Genomic DNA, 21728 nt, shown 5'->3' with positions numbered 1-21728 from the left:
CACGTTCCATTTGAATTTCTGAACCCAAGAGCGGGGGGATCCCCACGCCGCTGGGGCGCAGGAAGTCGGAGCTGGAAAAGGGCGAAGATTTCTCAGCCGGAATCCCGTTCAGCGGACGGAGCGGCGTTCAGTCCAACCCAGGTTCTTGGGCTCTCATTGGCCCCTTCCGTTCAACACTCAGTGCATTTCCCCAGGTCACCAATGAACGCTTCCGTGCAAGAACGCCTTCGCGGATTGGGTGTCTTCTCTTCGAGTTGCAATGGCATCAGCCAATCAGAGGGCAGCACCGCCGGCGGGTTCAGGGTCATGGGGGAGAGTCCGTAGAACCTTTTTCCGCTGGCGCCCTCGCTGCTTGGCTTTGGGAGTCAGTCCGCCGTCTCCGAGGCCGCGGCTGCGGACGGGGGGGCCCGCTCCACGCCTCCGGGGCCCTCTGCCTCCTCCGTTGGTGCGGCCCCGATGGTGCAGCAGGCCCCGGACTCCTGAAGCCCCGGGAGCGGTACGTAAGGTCCGGGGGCGGGAGACCGAGCGGCGGGGCCGGGAAGGCCGCGGAGAGCGGACCCTGCTCCGAGTCGGCGGATCGGCCTGGGCAGGGCGCTCGCTCCGCCCGCCTTCTTATCAGGACCCCGCCGGGCCCGTGAAAGCGCCCTGCTCCCATGTGCCCTGTGCAAATGTCAGGTGTATCCGCTTCCTCTCCGTCCCCCGCACGCCTGATTTGTAGGAACCCTAGTATTTACTAATGGGTGTCATCTCGCTTCATCTCTCCAGGTGCTTCTCCGGTAACTTTCTATTAGTTTTTCTGCACCTTGATGTCTACACTAAGAGCACAATCACATGGTTGTGTTTGACTTCATTCAAGAGGGACCAGTCTTCACATCCTTGTATTTAAAAAAACCCTTCTTGGGATGCATTGGTGCTGTTAGCAACCCCTTTCGAGGTGGTGTGCTGATGTGTTAGGGCGGTGCCGGACATGCTCCCCCAAATCTGGGGGAATAGAAGTCCCCACAGTATCAAGGATGGTTCTTGTTTGGTAGCTGCCGGTACTCTCTCATCTAAAGTTTTCATTTTGTTTGATCTGGACAGCTACTCAGGAGTATGATGTGAGGAAATTGAGGCTCGAAGGGGGTGAACCAACTTTTCAAAGAGTTGCTGTGAGTTGCTAGTCAGGGGAAAGCCAGGTGTGATCTCAATGCTTATGGTTGTCTTTTAAAAACTCGCCTCGCCCTAGCTGGTTTGGCTCAGTGGATGGAGCGTCGACCTGCGGACTGAAGGGTCCTGGGTTCGATTCTGGCCAAGGGCACATGCCCGGGTTGTGGGATCGATCCCCCGTGGGGGGCGTGCAGGAGGCAGCCGATCAATGATTCTCTCTCATCATTGATGTTTCTCTCCCCCTCTCCCTTCCTCTCTGAAATCAATAAAGAAATATATTTTAAAAATAAATAAATAAAACTCTCCTCACTGACCAGGTGTGTGTGCCCGCTGTTGCTCTTAGTATTTGCGAGCTTAATAATTCTTTGAGTCGAATCATAAATCTTGGCTGAAAGAAAAATCTTTCAGACATCTACCCTTATAGGTGTCTCACATCAATCACCTCACTCCTAGTCTCTTGTAAGTGTGGTTCCCCTGACCACCATAGCCCTCCCCTGGAAGTTTGTTGGAAATGCAGAATTTCAGGCCTCACCCCACCTACTAAATCAGAATCTGCTTTTTAACAAGATCTCTTAGGTGACCAGAGTGCTTGTTAACGTTTGGGGAGTATCCACTGTCTTGTACTGATTTGTCCAAATTGAACAACAACAAAAAAAAGAAAAGAAAAGGTATGCAGTATGTACGTATGTGTTGTAATAAGACGAATTATAAAGACAGAGAAAGTTTTTTTGTTTGTTTTTACATTTTTCTCATTTGCTGATGAGGATATGATTTTAAAAAATTAACTATGTCTGTTTTGGCAATTTTAGCTTTGCATCCAAAAATCTTAAAATATACATGAATATTTAAATAGTAATTCAAAACTAACTTGTAAGACATCAGGTGCCGGTCTTAAAAGTAAAAATGCAGGCCCAGCAGTATCCACTGTCTTGTACTGATTTGTCCAAATTGAACCAAAAAAAAAAAAAAGAAAAGAAAAGGTATGCAGTATGTATGTATGTGTTGTAATAAGACGAATTATAAAGACCTTGTTAACGTTTGGGGAGTATCCACTGTCTTGTACTGATTTGTCCAAATTGAACAACAACAAAAAAAAGAAAAGAAAAGGTATGCAGTATGTACGTATGTGTTGTAATAAGACGAATTATAAAGACAGAGAAAGTTTTGTTTTTTGTTTTTACATTTTTCTCATTTGCTGGTGAGGATATGATTTTAAAAAATTAACAATGTCTGTTTTGGCAATTTTAGCTTTGCATCCAAAAATCTTAAAATATACATGAATATTTAAATAGTAATTCAAAACTAACTTGTAAGACATCAGGTGCCGGTCTTAAAAGTAAAAATGCAGGCCCAGCTGGTGTGGCTCAGTGGTTGAGCCTGGACCTATGAACCAGGAGGTTACTGTTGGATTCCTGGTCAGGGTACATGCCCGGGTTTGGGGCTCCATCCCCAGTAGGGGCCTTGCAGGAGGCAGACCATCAATGATTCTTTCATCATTGATGTTTCTATCTCTCTCTCCCTCTCCTTTTCTCTCTGAAATATAAAAATATATCTTAAAGAAACTCATCTAATTTAGGGGAGCAAATCACAGCTTCTGCCTGCCTTTCTTTGCCTTCGTTTAAGTGCCATAGGAAATGCAGTACTTGACCACAGCTTCGGCCTCTGCTCCTTACGTTTGGGTATTTGTTGCTTTTCCTATGCAGATCCTTATTTGAGCCCTCTCCCCATCACTGAGCTTTGAGGATTGGAAGTTTTAACTGTTTTGACTTTGGTTCATCTCAAAGGAACAAGAAGGCTGTATGCTTTTCAGAATCCTTCCCACTGAGTAGTTAGTTCTCTAAGGACTTCCTCGGTGAGAATAGAGCTCTTCAGTTTCAAGGCCAATGTTTTATGTAAAAAGCCATCACCCTGAGTATTTGGTTCTTAACTGTGACTTGGCCCTTGGGCCTTTGAGCCAGTACAGTGGGGCCTTGACTTACGAGTGTCCCGACTAACGAGTTTTTTTTAGATACGAGCTCGGCTGACTTTTTGCTTTGAGTTGCGAGCTAAAATTCGGGTTACGAGCCAGCTTCAGATACCCCACCGCTAGTTGGCGCAGCGAATGTCACAGTGAACGCCACAACATCAGCCCAGCATCACGTGTCTCACTCGTTCACTTTTTGATTTGACATACGAGTAATTTGAGTTACGAGCTCTGTCACGGAACGAATTAAACTCATAAGTCAAGGCCCCACTGTAATTGGTTCTGCTGATTCCATTGTGGATTAGGGTCTGTGTTGGTGACAGCACATAAAGCTCATGGGTAAGCTGGTTTATAAGCAGGGATATTCAGGCTGTTGATAATAGAAGCATCTAAGATACACCATGCCCCCAAGCCCCGTCTTATGCCTGTGTATTCAGTCTACTTCTTTTCTTTAAATCTTTTTTTTTTACTTGCTCCAGTAACTGTAATATTTTCATTTTCAGAAATTGCCTCTCAAATACTATCTTGATAAAGCCCTGTTTTCTCTGAATCCTTTACTTTTCATTTGCTTGCAGACTTAAAAACTTTATACATTTTATGTATTTTATCTGGAATATGATTTTTTTTTGTACGTGGTATGAGTTAAAGATCCTTAGTTGTTTTAAAAATTGCTTAGAAGTTATTCCAATTTATTGAATAATTTTTCATTGATTTTTGACTCCTTGTAACTTTTAACTATCATTTATTGAGCATTTACTATGTGCTAGGCACCAATCTAACATGTACTTTAATTTGGACATTGCACCATTTGGTAGCTGCTACAACTAACCCCATTTTACAGATTAAGAAACAGATAAAGAGTGTAAGTGATTTGCCTAAAATCATGGTTACCAAATAATGGGCCCTGAGTCTGACTCCCTTTATTGAGTATATAAACAGCTTTTCTGGGAGTAATATTTTTATCTCGCTCTACCTCCACCCCAGTCCTGCTGCTTTACTCTTAATGACTTTGTAAATTTAAATATATAGTAGAGCCAGTTCTACTTTCTTACCGCCCCCCTCCAATAACTTAAAAATTTTTGTTATTGATTTTCAGAGAGAGAGAATAAGTGATTTGCCTAAAATCATGGTTACCAAATAATGGGCCCTGAGTCTGACTCCCTTTATTGAGTATATAAACAGCTTTTCTGGGAGTAATATTTTTATCTCGCTCTACCTCCACCCCAGTCCTGCTGCTTTACTCTTAATGACTTTGTAAATTTAAATATATGGTAGAGCCAGTTCTACTTTCTTACTGCCCCCCCTCCAATAACTTAAAAATTTTTGTTAATTGATTTTCAGAGAGAGAGGAAGAGAGAGGGAGAGAGAGAGAGAAGCAGAAACATCTATGTGAGAGTGATACGTAAATTGGCTGCCTCCTGCACGCCCCCTACTGGGAGTGAATCCTGAAACCCAAGCATGTGCCCTGACAAGGAATTGAACTGGCAACCCCTCGGGTGCATGCAGGTTAACATCCAACCAACCGAGCCACACTGGCAACAAAATAAGTTTATATTTTTATTTTATTGATTTCAGAGAGGAAAGGAGAGATAGAAACATCAATGATGAGAGAGAATCATTGATTAGCTGCCTCCTGCACGTCCCCTATTGGGGATCGAGCCCATAACCTGTGACCTGGTTCGTAGTCAGCCATGAACCACTGAGCCACACCTGCTGGGCCAAAATAACTGTAATAGCTTTTCTATAGTTATAATTTTGTCTCCAACATCTTTCCCCAGTTGGCAATGTTATTGAAATTAACATTAAACTTAGTAATTTGTGGAAAGTATTTGTACCTTTATATTCTAGGTAAGGAGTATACTAGTACATTGTGTAACTTGATTTGAAGTTATATTTTTAACTTTCTGTTTATATGAAGATTATTTTGTATAATCTTTGTTTTTGTATGTTTACCATGTTACATTTTTTTAAAAAAAATATCATGTTCACTTTTATGGAATTGTATAGGAATGTAAAAGAATTGTATGGGAAGTGGAAAGACTGCTGGCCAGTTTAGGAGCTAGTAAATAAGATTTTAGCCAAGTTCTATACCATATTAACTTTTGCCACCTGGGGGGAATTTAACTTCTCTATGACTGTTGACTTATCTGTCAAATGAATCAACCAAATTCTGTTTTGTTCTTCTGAACATGGCACACTCAGAGATGGACAGGTGTGCTTAGATTTAGATCAGATTCACTGTGACCTCCCAAACTCCACTCGCCTCAGGCCCAGGGTGAGGTACTCTTCTTGGTTTCTTTGTTCACAGCCTTCTTTGACTCCTTCCTTTTTCCTGATGGATTTTATCTTTTGTATTCTCAGTTTGCTGGGTTTTGTTCATAGATGAATAAGAAAAAAGCTGTCAGCTAGCCATTTTCCCCGAGATGGGACTTAGGCTCCAGAAATGTTCTATAGAAAAAAGCACTGGTAATGTTACAGTTTGAGAAGTGTAGTGAAGGTTACAATCCTTTGTGTGTTACAATCTTGAACTGTAAAGATCTTGTTCATTGTGGTACTTTAGTGTTAAAATGTGTGTTACTAAAAGGAATTTATTGTAATATTGAAGATGACATATATTCTTTGAACATTGTATACACATAAACAAGTTTTGTTTTGTTTTTTTTTTAGTCAGCTGCCTATGTTCATTTTACCTAAACTGTGGAATTGCCAATTCTTTTTCGTGATTTAGACTCATCTGTTTCTTTCTAAAGGTGTTGTAATCCTGATTGTTTAACAAATGCCATAATGTCCTTCAGCAGCCTAGAACTAATTTTGCAAACTATTTCTACAGAACTTAAGAAGATTTTGTTCATGTGTATGGCATAGAAGATGAATTCTTCCTCCTCCACCATGAATGAAGAACCCGATGCTCTATCGGTAGTTAACCAGCTGCGGGATCTGGCAGCAGATCCATTAAATAGAAGAGCCATTGTCCAGGATCAAGGATGTCTGCCTGGCCTTATTTTATTTATGGACCATCCCAACCCCCCAGTTGTCCACTCAGCTTTGCTCGTAAGTTGCCTTTAGTAGTTTCAGTCTCAGTGTTGTAATTTTACGATTAAGGAGAATTTGAAAAAGTGTTTTCTGACACCAATCAATTCTCTGATCCTCTGTGGGTACCAGCTGTGTGTTCAACAGTCCAGTTCAATTCTGACACTAACTAGCTGGCGCTATTAAACTCCAAGTCCCACAAGACTGCCCTCTCTTCAAAAGCCAGTTGCAAGTATCAGGTCACCCATATTTCTAACTGACCAGCTATAAATTGGGGGTTACACTGACCCCCTCCTCAGGTTTGATAATTTACTAGAATGGCTCACAGAACTCAGGAAGCCACTTTATTTACGTTTCCTAGTTTATTATAAAGGAAGCACGTAAACAGGTACATAGGGCAAGGTCTGGAAGGGTCCTGAGCACAGGAACTTCTATTCCTGTGGAGTTGGAGTGCACCTCCCTCCTGGCGGGGGACGTAGTCACAACTGAGAAATTCTGAATCTCCTTGTCCAAGAGTTTTTGTAGAGCTCAATCTTGCCACCCAGAAAGTTCCAAGGGTTTTAAGAGCTTTGTGCCAGGAACCAGACAGATCAAATATTTATTATACTGCACCACCCCAACCTCCCCAACTCTGATCTCTGATCCCCTAACTCAGCAAGAACAGTGAGCTCCATCTGGGCTCCTCCTCCCTGTGCTACAGTCTGGAAACTGCTTCCAACACAGTAAGATGGGGCAATTGTAGGGCCCACTTTGTCATTTCTCTTCTCAGGGATTACAATGCTATGCTGCCTCTTGTCCTGGTTATTATTTTTTTATGGAAGGATGGCAGTACCCATGGCTGTTAATCCTTTATGGACTGAAATGAAAGTCAAGTTGCAGAAAGGATAGGAGATTGTAGACAGAGAGAGGTTGAATTTGTGGTTACATAGATGGCATCGTTTTTGGTAAAGATCAGGCCCTTTGAAAATGGTGTAGAGGACCAGTAGAAAATGTGAACGTCACTGGACTGAGATGGCAGAGTTTTGGATGGGTGGTTCACAGCGGTATTTTCCTGAAAATCATGTACCAAAGTCTGGTGAATGATGAGAGATTATGGGGTCTGTAGAACAGCTAATGAGATCTCTAGAGAATTGGCATATGAAGGATATACTTACAAAATGTACTTTAAATTTTAAGAAAAAAGCACCCTAGAAAAAATGAACTCAGAAAGTATAAAATTGTGAGGTGAGCTCATCTTTTGCTTTTCAGTACAAAAAGACATATTGAAGGTGAATTGTAAAACTAGAAGCAGTTGATTCCATGAAGGTGGTTGTATGTTTTGTCCCCCTCAGCAGTTTATTTTGATTCTTAAGTGAAAAGCATCTAGGGAAATGATGGCTAGAGGGACTACTCCCTGAAGTTAATAAATGGAATATAGTTTCTTGTATCCTTGACAAGATGAAGTGATGAAAATAAAACCGGGAACAATCTAATTTTGACCTTGCAGATAAGCTAGGAGCCTTCATTTCAAAGAGCAGAATCAGCTACTTTAGCTCAAAGGATCATTTTACCCCAAGGGGACTGCTCTGATGATCACATTTAGAGAAGGGTTTCTAAACACTTCAAAACCAATTGATTGTCAAAACAAAAAGCTGTTTTCCTCTTGCAGTAAGTTAGTAGTGGGTTTAATTTTGAATAGTCTGGACACGTGAATTAATGTATTACTGTTTCTCCTGTAGGCTCTTCGATACTTGGCAGAATGCCGTGCTAACCGAGAAAAGATGAAGGGAGAACTGGGTATGATGTTAAGCTTGCAAAACGTTATACAGAAGTAAGTACAATAGTGTCTCCCAATGCAGTAGAAACGTGGATCTTCTTGTTAAATGTGTACTCATTGTTAATATATCATTTTACTGAAATTTTAATTCTAATATGGGTTATATGTACAAAAAAGTTCTGATGGCCAATATTCTTATATATGTACATATATATATATTTTTTAAAATTTTTTATTGATTTCAGAGGAAGGGAGAGGGGGGGAGAGATAGAAACATCAATGATGAGAGAGAATCATTGATCAGCTGCCTCCTGCACACCCCGCATTGGGGATTGAGCCCACAACCCAGGCATGTGCCCTTGACTGGAATCGAACCCGGGACCCTTCAGTCCATAGGCCAACACTCTATCTACTGAGCCAACCCGACTAGGGCTTAAATATTTGTTTTTAATACTAGTCCTTATGTAAACGTTCAAATTTTATTTTAAAATGTTGATAAACATTATGTTTACGGATATTTTTTAAAAAGAAAATCTTGCATTGTGTGAAGTTTTGTAAAGTAAATTGAATTGCTAGCGGAGCAATACAGGTGACTAATCACATTTGAAAATATGCAATGTTACAGTACAGCACAAAATTCTTTTGTTACTTCATCCCAGTCTTAACTGAAAAGAACCTTAATCAGTATTATGACAAAAAGGGCTTTCGGTGATATTTTCATGAGTATCATTGAGAAGGCTTTCAGGGACTAGTGCTATTTAATTAGCATTTTAGCTAATGGGTGGTTTGTAAATGTACGGTTCATCTTGTTATTTACAACATTTTGAAGTAGGTTTGATAACAGTTTTGTGGGTGAGGAAAATACTGAGGCTGTTACTTTATCTCTGGTCCTTCAGCTGTGTTGCCTCTGGGGATGTCTGGTTTGCTCCTTTCTTAGGCCTTGCTGATATCTTTGTAGAGGCTAGAAATTGAAGATTCAGTGTTTTGATATTTCCACTGTGTCTGGAAGAAAAAGGTAAGCTTTCTGAGGCTTTATCTAAGTTCATTTTTTATCTTATATAGGAGATGACTGCCTTTAAAACTAATAAATAATCACTTAATTTAATTTGACTTTTTAAAACTTACCTTGCGGTTTCTTTGGTTTGAGTGGTCATAAAAGTTCTTTTGTAATTGTCAAATACTACAAGTTAAATTATATCAGTGCAGAATCATCTAAACTCACCTGTAAGACAGTGTTTTTTTATTAGTGTTCTTGGCTCCTGGATAAATTTTATTAATCTCTTTTTTAAATACATTTTTTTATTGATTTTAGAGAGGAAGGGAGAGGGAGAGAGAGAGATAGAAACATAATGATGAGAGAGAATCATTGATAGGCTGCCCCCTGCAAGCCCCGACTGGGGATCAAGCCTGCAACCCCGGCACGTGCCCCTGACCGGAATCGAACCCGGGGCCCTCCAGTCCGCAGGCCAATGCTCTATCCACTGAGCCAAACCAGTCTGGGCTATTAATCTCGTTTTTTAGACATTACTTAAATATTTTGTTTTCATGGGGTCAGCTACCTGACAGACTAGTTCTTTGTGCTTAGATCTTTGATAATGACAAGGTAGAGACTGAAGTTTTCTTATTTTTATTCAGGTGATCAGTTAGGAATTAATAACAAAATATTGACTGCCATCAATTGTATTAACTATTGCCTGCAGTTTGAGTTCAATTCCATTAGTAAAAATTTGGAAATCTAGTTCTAACTTGAGACAAATAATTTATTTGCCCATCAGTTTCTTTATCTGTAAGTCTGAAGTAATACCTGCAAAGCAATTGATAATCCAACAAGATAATATCTGTAGAAATGCTTTATAAATTCTAAAGTGTGTAAAATACAAGGTAATCTTATTTTTGTTCCTAGTATGCTTTAGTGCCTTATAGTTAACTATTTTTTACATTGATTTTAGAGAGAGAAAGGGAGAGACAGAGATTGAGAGAGAAACATTGATGTGAGAAAGAAACTTCAGTTGGTTGCCTTCTGCATGTGCCCCAACTGGGGATTGAACCCACAAACTGGGTATGTTCCCTGATTGGGAATTGAACCTGCCACCTTTTGGTATACGGGACTATGCTCCAACCAGATGACCCACACTGGCCAAGGCACTATAGTTAACAATTTTTAACTGACATATATAGTGCTATTGGATACAGTGAAAGGTTTAAGCATAATAAGGATGCTTCTGTAGGCCTATTTTATTCATATGATGAACTTGGACGATTATGGATTCCTTTACAGCGGTTCTCAACCTGTGGGTCGAGAACAATGAAAATACATCCTGCATATCAGATATTTACATTACGATTCATAACAGTAGCAAAATTACAGTTATAAAGTAGCAATGAAAATAATTTTATGGTTGGGGGTCACCACAACCTGAGGAACTGTATTAAAGGGTCGTGGCATTAGGAAGGTTGAGAACCACTGCTTTAATAGGTATAGTTATGGAAGTTGAAAATATTTGGTAAAATTTTTAAAATTTTAAGAAATTAGTTGAAAAATTAATGTTGATATATTAAAATATACTTCATATTTGAACTTCAAAGATTTAGCCTATAAAATAATTTCTTAGCTTGCCCAGCTGGTGTGGCTCAGTGGTTGAGCATTGACCTATGAACCAGGAGGTCATGGTTGACACATGTCCAGGGCTTGATCCCCAGTATGGGGCGTGCAGGAGGTAGCCAATCAATGATTCTCTCTCATCATTGATGTTTCTATCTCTCCCTCTCCCTTCCTCTCTGAAATCAAAAATATATTTAAAAAAATAATTTCTTAGGTTGGTTGGCTATGGTTGTGGTATATCTATAAAATAGGGAAACTACTTGTATATTTGTAAGAGAAGTGGTGTGTTAGTTCAGGACATTATCTCAGCATATTATGTGGAAGGAGATGCTGATATGGAGTAAGAAATGGAAGAGGTTTGTTGTGGGGTAAGGTCTGTAGGATAAAGGAGAATGAAGCAGTTTTGGACTACAGACTAGACTACAACACAGATTCACATCTGTAAAAGGAAGGTGGAGAGGAAACTAAATGGACAAGGAGAGTCTCAGGTTGCACTACAAGTTGGACAGCCAAAACAGCGGGGAGCTCCAAAGCAAGGATTACCCTGTAGATGGGTTTTCATTAGGTAGGAATGGCCAGGCCCCCACTATTCAGTCAGTGGCTGGGGCCTGCCCTGGAAGAGCCAGGCCTTGGAGTGAATGAATGAAAGGTGCGTATGATGAATATCAAAGCCACAATTGTTGGTGGCTCTATTACTAGACTTCCTGCAGCTGAAAGGCATATGTCTTTGTTAAAGGAAGATCCAAGCATTGTATCTCCATGGCTGCCACAGTGGCCTATCTTTTAATTTAAATATAGCATTTTTTTTTAGAACAATTGTTGCTGGCTTCTTCAGTAGTAAAACAGATGTACATCTGTTGCATACTCCATCATTTTAATTTGGTCCTATAGCCCTCTCAAAAGAGAAGATGTGATGTAATGATTCTTATATACATTTTGCAACTCATTTGGCTGTTGGAGATCTCAGATTTGAAGGTTGCCTTTCAAACTTTTAAGGCATCACCTCTGTTTACCATAGTAACCATCTTAGAAGTTTGTATGTTTGAATGTTAAAAGTATGTGTTTTTGCTTGTGCTGGCTTGGCTTGTAAACATTAAGACTTTGTATTAGAATCGGGCTTTGGCATCCCATCTATATATATAAAAGCCTAAGCAACTGTCTGACCAGTAGTTATGATGTGCAGTGACCACTAGGGGGCAGACGTTCCGACCGGTAGCTATGACATGCACTGACCACCAGGGGGCAGATGCTGAACGCAGGAGCTGCCGAGCTGCAGTGGCTTGGCAGCTGTGGTTCTCGGGTGATGCACCAGGAACCAGAGAGGAGGGAGCCCAATTCCGGGGTATGTCACTCGAGAACAGCCCTCTCACAGTCTGGGACCCCTCGGGGGATGTCGGAAAGCTGATTTTGGCCCGATCCCCGAGGCCAGGCTGAGGGACCCCACCAGTGCACGAATTCGTACACTGGGCCTCTAGTTTTCATATAACAAGCTGTAGCCAAGAGATCTATGTTCTATACTTTTTTTTTTTCTTGATGTCTAGCCAGTCAGGATGGGATTCCTACAGGATCTCTGTCAGCATACTGAATTAGGGCAGATTTAGCTGTGATTCCATGGACTTATGCAGCTAAGGAAGTAAAAGAGAGGTCTTCCCATATCCCAGAGCCACAGAACCAAGAAAATCTGTTGTGAAGGGTTGCTACTTTGAAGAGAAACTTTCCATTTAACAGTAATCAAGGGGGAAACAAAAAAGCAGAAGTATGGAGAGGAAATGGAGGTTATTCTTCACATGGAAAGCAGAGAGTAATACTTTATAAAATAGGGAGCGTGCAGGACAAATTTTCTCATTGATGTTTCTATCTTTCTCTCCCTTCCCCTCTTCCCCCCCCCCACCCAAGTCAATAAAAACATATTTATTGCCCTGACCGATTTGGCTCAGTGGATAGAGTGTCAGCCTGCGGATTGAAAGGTCCTGGGTTCAGTTCCAGCCAGGGGCACATGCATGGGTTGTGGGCTTGATCCCCAATGGGGGGTGTGCAGGAGGCAGCCAATCAACAATTCTCATCATTGATGTTTCTATCTCTCCCTGTCCCTTCCTCTCTGAAATCAATAAAAATATGTTTAAAAGAAACAAAACATATTTACTTACTTTTTTTTTTTTTTAAATCCTCACCCAAGGACATTTTTCCATTGATTTTTTTTTTTTTAAGAGAGAGTAGAAGGCAGGGGGAGAGACAGAAACATTGATGTGAGAGAAACACATCCATTGGTTGTGCACCCATATGTTCATAGCAGCACAATTCACCATAGTTAAGATCTGGAAACAGCCTAAGTGCCCATCAGTAGATGAATGGATTAGAAAACTGTGGTACATCTACACGATGGAATACTATGCTGCTGTAAAAAAGAAGGAACTCTTACCATTTGCAACAGCATGGATGGAACTGGAGAGCATTATGCTAAGTGAAATAAGCCAGTCAATGAAGGAAAAATACCACATGATCTCACACATTCATGGATAATAGAGACCATTACAAACTCTTGAACAATAATAGATACAGAGGCAGAGCTGCCTCAAACAGATTGTCAAACTGCAGCGGGAAGGCTGGGGAGGGTTGGGGGGCAGGAGGGAAGGGGGTAAGAGATCAACCGAAGGACTTGTATGCATGCATATAAGCATAACCAATGGACATAAGACACTGGGGGGTAAGGGAGGGCAGGGGATTGTCAAGGGCGGGGGAAAAAAAAGGACACATATGTAATACCCTTTGTAATACTTTTAGCAAAAAAAAAATAAAAATTAATAAAATAAAAAAAAAGAGAGAGTAGAAGGCAGGGGGAGAGACAGAAACATTGATGTGAGAGAAACACATCCATTGGTTGTCTCCTGCAGGCGCCCTGACCAGAGCTCGGGATTGAGCCTTTGACCAGAATCAAACCCGGGACCCTTCAGTCAGTGGGCTGATGCTCTATCCAGGGAGCATCTGGCTAGGGCAGTAAAAAACATATTTTTATTTAAAGGAGATTCGAATGGGGGTGCCCCAAGGTGGGCACACACTGGCTTCTTTGTCTTGAGTTTTATTTACTTTCCAAGGGTGGGGATTTTAGGGGAGTCCTCAGGGGAGATCTCAGTAGAATATCCTTTTAGGGTCGTGGTCTCCACTGATTGGTCAGGACCAGGGCAGGGGTCATTAGTCATTGCAGCTGGTCCTGGTCTTGTCTGCCTCGTTTTACTGCTTTTCTGGGCCTGGAGCTGAAATACAACTGAGGCCTAGATGTTATCTCTAGGGAGGAAAGGTCAGGGAAGGATCCTATGACCAGCAATGTGCTAGGGGAGGAAAGGCCACCCTGGGGGTGAGGTGGCACCAGTTTTGCCTGCTGCTAGGCACCCACGACTTCCCATCCTGGTGACCTGTATCTGACTGTAAATGCTTGGCCAGTTTGTTCATCTACCTGTCTCAGTTTCCACATTCCACTTGTCAAGGAATTTTCCTAGCTTCTTACTATCCTGCCTCACAATAAAGTATATGGAAGTCTTAACTGGCCTTCATGGGCAATATAAAATGTTATTAGCAGCATCTAGAATTAGAGTGACTTGCTGTATATGACCAATAAGGAAATATTATACTTGCATTCAGAATGAAAATTATTTTTGCTGTATAATAAAGATCATAGTTCAGTTTTTAGTTGCGTTTTATGAATAACGTTTTGAACCTTTTCAATATAGATAAGTAATTAGAAAAAATGGCGAGGAGTCAATATACTTCATTATGGAATACTAAATTACTGAAAGAAAAATTCCAATTACTCTGTGAAGGAGCCTTTCAAGGTAGTCTTTTTTTCTGATGTCAGATTTTAAAGACTGAACTAAATCCAGGGCATTAATCAGCTCTCCATTTTCAACTGCCTAGGAAGATTAGGGCAATTAATACTTGTTTAATTATACATTCTCTCTAACATTTATGGCCAAATGTACTATATAACTGTAGACTTTTTCTACTTGAATGTTTTGTATCATAGTATTTGAACAATAATTTTGGTTTATTAAAAATAAAGACTAAGCTTTTTATTCTGTAAATGCTCTTGGATTTTTTTTTCTTCAAAAGCATATTTTTTAAAAGAAGGAAATAATTGTTTTTAATTGATTTGTTGGTCAGCAATATGCCAGTATCCTCGTACTCTTTACAACTTATGATTGGCAGTATTTAAAATATCTCAGAACTACAGTGGCCTTTTCAATAAACTAAAACAGCTATCAGAAAAGTGCTGAGACATCTCCTAAAAAGTAGTCTTTTTCATAGCTTTGTGCAATACAGAGCCAAAGTCATTTGAAGTAATTGACCTCTGTGGTCAGCAGTGACTCAAAAAAGCACTTGTATAATAAATTGAGGGCCCTTCTAGAAAGTTGTTTGGAATTGAAGGTCTTTGTGGCTAGAATGTATACAGTCTGAATATTAGACATTGTAGTATTCCTGCTCATTCAATAAGCAAATGGATTGCAAAAATATGTATTAGGCTTTGTGGAAGGTACAGAGAGAATACAGCCCTATTCTTGAAGAGATAGAAATAGAAAATTAAAATCAATAGTAAAAGTACAAGCATAGTACTTTGAATGGCGGTTGAGCTGAGCCTTTAAGGCAGAAATAAGAGTTTGAAAGCTGAGGGAAAAACATTTATAAAAGGTCACAATGAGCTGGTTATGGTAGAGTTCAGTTGGTAGAGATTAGATTTTAAAGACCTTGAATGTATGTTAAAGGATTTGGACTTTAGAGGTGAAATGTGCCTACGTCCTGCATCGCCCTACTGAGGATCAAGCCTGCAACCTGGGTATGTGCCTGGACCAGGAATGGAACCTGGGACCTCTTGGTGTATGGGTCAATGCTCAGCTACTGAGCCACACAGGCTGGGCACATATGGCTATTTAAATTTAATTACAAGTAAACAAAATTCATTTCTTTAGTTGCACTTGAGAGACAGACACATATCAAGCGCTCAATAGCCACATGTGAGTGGACAGAGCAGGTATAGAACATTTCTTCAGTGTAGAAAGTTTGTTGGGTAGCATGGCACAGATGTTTATGTGGGAAGCTATAGCAGGATTTAAAGTGTAAGAATGAAAACTCTTGTCTGAATTGTGGTTTTATGATACATGCTTTGTGAAAAATATGTAAAAATGCAAATTAAGAAACAAAATTAGTTTGAATTTTCTAAGAAATTTCTATTGAAATAATTCTAATATGAATGATCTTCTAATGTGTTTTCTCCTTTCGGATTTTTATGTTGTATTTTCTTGAAGGTCAGGTTACTTTCAAATTGGGAGCTGAATGTTAGTGTTAATCCAGGGACTTGTTATATTCTGATCTTTTTAGTTGATTTCCTACTTAATTAATGATTTCAATTAAATGTGCTTTTATAGCATTGTAGTGATGATGAGTTTTGAATCTCAATGAACCATGGGTTTAAAATGAAATGCAAAGACTTTATCATAGACTAGATCAGTGGTTGGCAAACTCATTAGTCAACAGAGCCAAATATCAACAGTACAACGATTGAAATTTCTTTTGAGAGCCAAATTTTTTAAACTTAAACCATATAGGTAGGTACATTGTTATTAACTTAATTAGGGTACTCCTAAGGCTTAGGAAGAGCCACACTCAAGGGGCCAAAGAGCCACATGTGGCTCGCGAGCCGCAGTTTGCCGACCACGGGACTAGATGCTTTTTCTACATTACTGATTAGTTTAGGATTCACTGGTATTTTAAATTGAACAAACCAGAATGAAGAAAGCAAGACTTTGCAAACTTGAGGAATAAAATTATAGAGTCAATAGAAGTGACAATACTAATTTATATATTTCTTTTCAAGGACTACAACTCCGGGAGAAACAAAACTGCTGGCCTCTGAAATCTATGACATTCTTCAATCTTCCAATATGGCAGATGGTGATAGTTTCAATGAAATGAATTCACGTCGAAGGAAAGCGCAATTTTTTTTGGGAACTACAAACAAACGTGCCAAAACGGTGGTTTTACATATAGATGGTCTTGATGATACGGTAAGACTTTTATAAACACGTGGTTCATAAGATGGGAAAGAGAAATCATGTTAACTAAATAGTTTCCTCAGTGTCACCTGCTAACAGTCTTGAAGAGTAAGTCCCAATGTTAGTATTTTATACTGATAAAGGGGAGCATTTTGTGCCCAAGAGGCTAGTTAATCACAGGACATCACAGTTGTAAGCATTTATACCCTAATAACTAGAACTTCAAAATACATGAAGCAAAAACTGACAGATTCAAAGAGAAATAGATAAATCTACAGTTAGAGCTAGAGGTTTGAATACCACTCTCTCAGTTAATAGAACAACTCTACAGAAAATCAGTAAGGGTATGGAAGACTCAACTCTAATAACCAACTTAACCTAATTGATAGTTATAGAATACCCCACCCAACAGCAAGATAATATTTATTCTTTTCAAGTGCACGTGGAACATTTGCCAAGATCGCCTCCCTTTTTCCTTCTTATTTGTTGATTTAGGTTTATTTATTTTTATTTTTTATTTATTTAATTTTCTTCTTTATTGATTAAGGTATTACATATGTGTCCTTATCCCCCCATTGCCCCCCCCTCCTCCCCGCTAGGGTTTATTTTATATATCTTTAACTATCACAGTGTAGCTTCACTTACTATTGCAGTAGTTCTTCCTTATCCACGGGTATAAGTTCCAAGAACCCCAGTGGATGTCTGAAACCACGGATAGTACCCAATTCTATATATGCTGTGTTTTTTCCTATACATACATGCCTTTTCACTTAAAGGAAGGAAGCCCTTTATGGCTTATCGTTGGCATATTTTGCCAGCATCGTTGCTCTTGTGCTTTGGGCCATTATTGAGTTACTTGAACACAGGTGCTATGATACCATAACAGTTGATCTGATAACCAGGAGGACTGCTAAGGAACTAAGAGGCAGGTAGTGTTTACAGCATGGAAACGCTGGACAAAGGGATGAATTATTTGTGTGTGTGGAGGAGGGATTGCATGAAATTGCATCACATTACCCAGAATGGTGTGCAATTTAAAACTTATGGATTGTTTATTTCTGGGGTTTTCCATTTAATATTTTTGGACCACAGTTGACTGCAGGTAACTGAAACCACAGAAAGCAAAATTGTGAATAAGTGGGGGCTACTCTGTCACTTTATGCATCGTGTAAGACATAACACTGTACTTCTATTTCCTTTATCTCTGTCTTTGTGCTATTGTTATCATATGTTTTATTTCTGCATATGTTATAAGCCTCCAAATACATTGCTATTACATTAAATATTTTTTTAAAATTTTTCAAAATATTTTTAAATTTAGTGATTTGAGAGAGAGAAAAACATTGATTTGTTGTTCCACATACTTATGCATTCACTGGTTGATTTTTGTTTGTGCCCTGACTGGAGATTGAACCTGTAACCTTAGCATGTTGGGACCATGTTCTAACCAACTGAGCTGCCTGGGCAAAATTCTTTTCCTGACTGGAGATTGAACCTGTAACCTTAGCATGTTGGGACCATGCTCTAACCAACTAAGCTGCCTGGGCAAAATTCTTTTCAATTTTTTATTGTGAATATATATATAGCATAAAATTTACCACTTTTACCATTTTTAAGTATAGCTTGCAGTGGTATTAAATACATTCATAATGTTGTGCCATCATCTCCACCATACATCTATGTATGTACAATTTTTTATCTTGTAAAACTGGAATTCTGTACCCATTAAACAATCACTTCCTTGTCTTCCTTCCCTGCAGCCCACCACTACTCTACTTTCTGTCTCTATGATTTTTAAAAAGTTAGTCTCTTCTAAAGAGACTGACAGAACTTAGGACTCAGCAGAGCGGAGTCCACAGGCAGTGCACTCGATGAGCCCCTGCGGGTCTGCACACCGCCACGCCCACTATCCCAGATCCTTGCCTGGGGAGTATTGAAATGTAGTCAGGAGTAGGGAGTAGTGAAAAATTGGTTTAAATAGGGAGATAGCAAGAATGTGAGTTGTTTGGAGGGATGTGGGAATAAATGTGAAGGCTGATTTTATTTCATAAAAGAGAAGAATGAATTGGGTAATTTGAAGGCAGTGCTTCTCAGGGTGTGATCCAGAGACTTGGAGTCAGTTGTAGATTCCTGTCCCCTCAGAAGTACCAAATCAGCACTAGCCGGTTTGGCTCAGCGGATAGAGCGTTGGCCTGCAGACTGAAGGGTCCCAGGTTCGATTCCAGTCAAGGGCACATGCCTGGGTTGTGGGCTCAATCCCCAGGAAGAGGTGGGCAGGAGACAGCTGATCAATGATTCTCTCTCATCATTGATGTTTTATTTCTCTCTCCCTCTCTCTGAAATCAATAAATATATATCTATATCTATCTATCTACCTAGATAGATATAGATATGTATATTTTTAAGATTCTTTATTGTTGAAAGTTTTACATATGTTTTCCCCCCCATTGACCTCTCCCCGCCCACTCCCACCCCCCAGCACATGCCCCTAACCCGATAAAAATATATTAAAAAAAAAAAATAAGACAGTGGTGGAAATCCTACCTTAAAAAAAAAAAAGAAGTATGGAATTAGAACCTAGTCTCAGTATAGTCAGTACAGAAATGAGAAAATTTAGATGTGTGGGCTGGGGAGGAAGATGGAATGAGGAGAAACTACTTTTTAATTCATTTTCTCTTTGGATCTTGTGATTGAGATAACTACTTACTTGATATCTAAGTGGATATATCTGAAGACAAATGAAAATAAAATCATACTGGAATATGTCTGTGTTTCTACGTGGAAATGATAATAGTCTACTGAGGGGTGAAGTAAAAAGAAAATCCCTTAGCTTTAGACACTGGACCTTGGAGATAAGATGACACAGAGATGGAATAATTGTGGTGTAAGTGGAAGACCAGGGTAGTGTATTAGGAGTTGAAGAAGCATTGAGAGGTGATATTGTACTTTAACAGCAAAATGAGAACCAAAAAGAGGATATTGATAATCCTAGAAAATGAAGTGGGTACCTATTGAGAATGCCATTTATGAAGGATGTAGTGATGGTTATAAATACCAAGTGCTTTAAAAAATAGTCAAACAATGAATGCTCACTAATTCTAACTTTATTATAATTTGTCCTTAGAGATATTTAAGCTACAGCAGAGGTCAGCAAACCTTTTCTTTAAAGGGCCACATAGTAAATATTTAAGGTTTTTCAGGGCATATGGTCTCCAAGTACTAACTATGTTGTAGAATGAAACTAGCTTCAGGCATTCTGTAAACACATAGGTGCAGGTGTGTTCCAGTAAAACTTTATTTTTAAAAATATATTTTTATTGATTTCAGAGAGAAAGGGAAAGGGAGAGAGAGATAGAAACATCAATGAATGATCAGCTGCCTCCTGCATGCCCCCCAGTGGGGACTGAGCCTGCAACCCAGGCATGTGCCCTTGACTAGAATCGAACTGGGGCCCCTTCAGTCCGCAGGCCAATACTCTATCCACTGAGCCAAACCGGCTAGGGCTGGAACTTAATTTACAAAAACAACTGGCGGACTAGTGTTTGCCCATCCTTGAGCGAAAGGTATGTCTACTGTTCAGCACTTTTCTTTCTTTTTTTTTTTTATATAAACAAAGTACTTTTTTTAAAATATAAATTTTATTGATTTTTTACAGAGAAGGGAGAGGGATAGAGAGTTAGAAACATCGATGAGAGAGATCGATCAGCTGCCTCCTGCACACTCCCCACTGGGGATGTGCCCGCAACCAAGGTACATGCCCTTGACCAGAATCAAACCTGGGACTCCTCAGTCCGCAGGCCGACGCTCTATCCACTGAGCCAAACCGGTTCGGCAGCACTTTTTCTTTTTGCTTTAAGATTTAAATTGACATTGGCTGATTTCTTGGTAAAGTTATCAAAACTAAATATTAGTAATGAGCTTGAAAACAATCTAGCAGAGAATACTATTCTGTTGATCTTATAACATGTAATAAACTTGACTAAGCACCAATCTCCCCATGTCCTCACATAGGAGATGGTGGAACTGAAATAGGGACATTTGTTCCCCATGATGCTACTCCTTCTCCCCTTCACCCCCCCAAATCTAATGACTAGTTTAGTGTGGTTTCAGTTGATTTATTCCCTTTTATTATTTTGCCAATTTTGATAACAATTTGCTTTTACTTTTTCAGTCTCGGAGAAATCTATGTGAAGAAGCTTTGTTAAAAATTAAAGGTGTCATTAGCTTTACTTTTCAAATGGCTGTTCAAAGATGTGTGGTGCGAATCCGGTCAGATTTGAAAGCAGAGGTTAGTATATTAAATGCTGAATATGCTCAAGATCCTAGGAAACAAATCAATGTTCAAATTTGTCCCTTTTTTATCTTGGCCTAGGCTTTGGCATCAGCGATAGCATCAACCAAGGTTATGAAGGCTCAGCAAGTTGTGAAAAGTGAAAGTGGAGAAGAGGTAAAAGCTTTACAGACTTTTATACCTAACTCTGACTCCCGATTGTTCTCTATGGCTAGCAGATTGTTTTTAAACCAATAGCTGCCAAGGATATAGCAATGTGATTGGGCTAGATTATCTCAGTGTTTCTTGGTTAACAACTCTTTTAGAGGTATAGAAAGATCTTTTGTGGATTTCAGCCTGTTTTTATATCTTACATTTTGTGAATTTCAGACTCTTTTAAAAATATTTTTTTATTGATTTTAGAGAGGAAGGGAGAGGGATAGATAGAAACATCAGATGAGAGAGAGAATCCTTGATCGGCTGCCTCCTGCACGCCCTCTATTGGGGATCGAGCCCGCAACCCAGGCATGTGCCCTTCGCCAGAATCGAACCTAGGACCCTTGAGTCTGCAGGCCGACGCTCTATCCACTGAGCCAAACCGGCTAGGGCTTTTTTTAAAATATATTTTTATTGATTTCAGAGAGGAAGGGAGAGGGAGAGAGATAGAAACATCAGTGATGAGAGAGAATCACTGATCGGCTGCCTCCTGCACGCCCCCTACTGGGGATCGAGCCTGCAACCCGGGCATGTGCCCCTGACCGGAATCGAACCCGGGATCCTTCAGTTTGCAGGCCAATGCTCTGTCCACTGAGCAAAACTGGCTAGGGGCTGCATTGGTCTTTTTTTTTAATTGTCTAAAGTTTTGCATATGTCTTCTTTTTTCCCAGGAGACCCCCCGGCCCCCCCAGCCATTCCCATCC

At 40.0% G+C, this 21728-nt stretch overlaps 1 protein-coding gene across 1 annotated transcript in view; it reads left to right on the top strand.

Moving 5' to 3' along the window:
* The first annotated feature begins 283 nt into the window (after positions 1 to 283).
* ARMC1 (armadillo repeat containing 1) overlaps positions 284 to 21728 on the top strand; it is a 25930-nt gene continuing 4485 nt past the window's right edge. Inside the window, exons 1-6 of the mRNA XM_005867921.2 lie at positions 284 to 496; positions 5940 to 6160; positions 7858 to 7949; positions 16361 to 16550; positions 20710 to 20826; positions 20911 to 20985. Coding sequence (XP_005867983.1) covers positions 5978 to 6160; positions 7858 to 7949; positions 16361 to 16550; positions 20710 to 20826; positions 20911 to 20985 — 657 coding nt within the window. The 5' untranslated portion in view covers positions 284 to 496; positions 5940 to 5977. The remainder of the gene's footprint in view (positions 497 to 5939; positions 6161 to 7857; positions 7950 to 16360; positions 16551 to 20709; positions 20827 to 20910; positions 20986 to 21728) is intronic.

Source organism: Myotis brandtii, unplaced genomic scaffold, assembly GCF_000412655.1.
Source record: "Myotis brandtii unplaced genomic scaffold, ASM41265v1 scaffold254, whole genome shotgun sequence".
NCBI lineage: Eukaryota > Metazoa > Chordata > Mammalia > Chiroptera > Vespertilionidae > Myotis > Myotis brandtii.
Note: the sequence above shows the minus strand (reverse complement) of the source record. Positions and strands in the feature narration are given on the sequence as shown.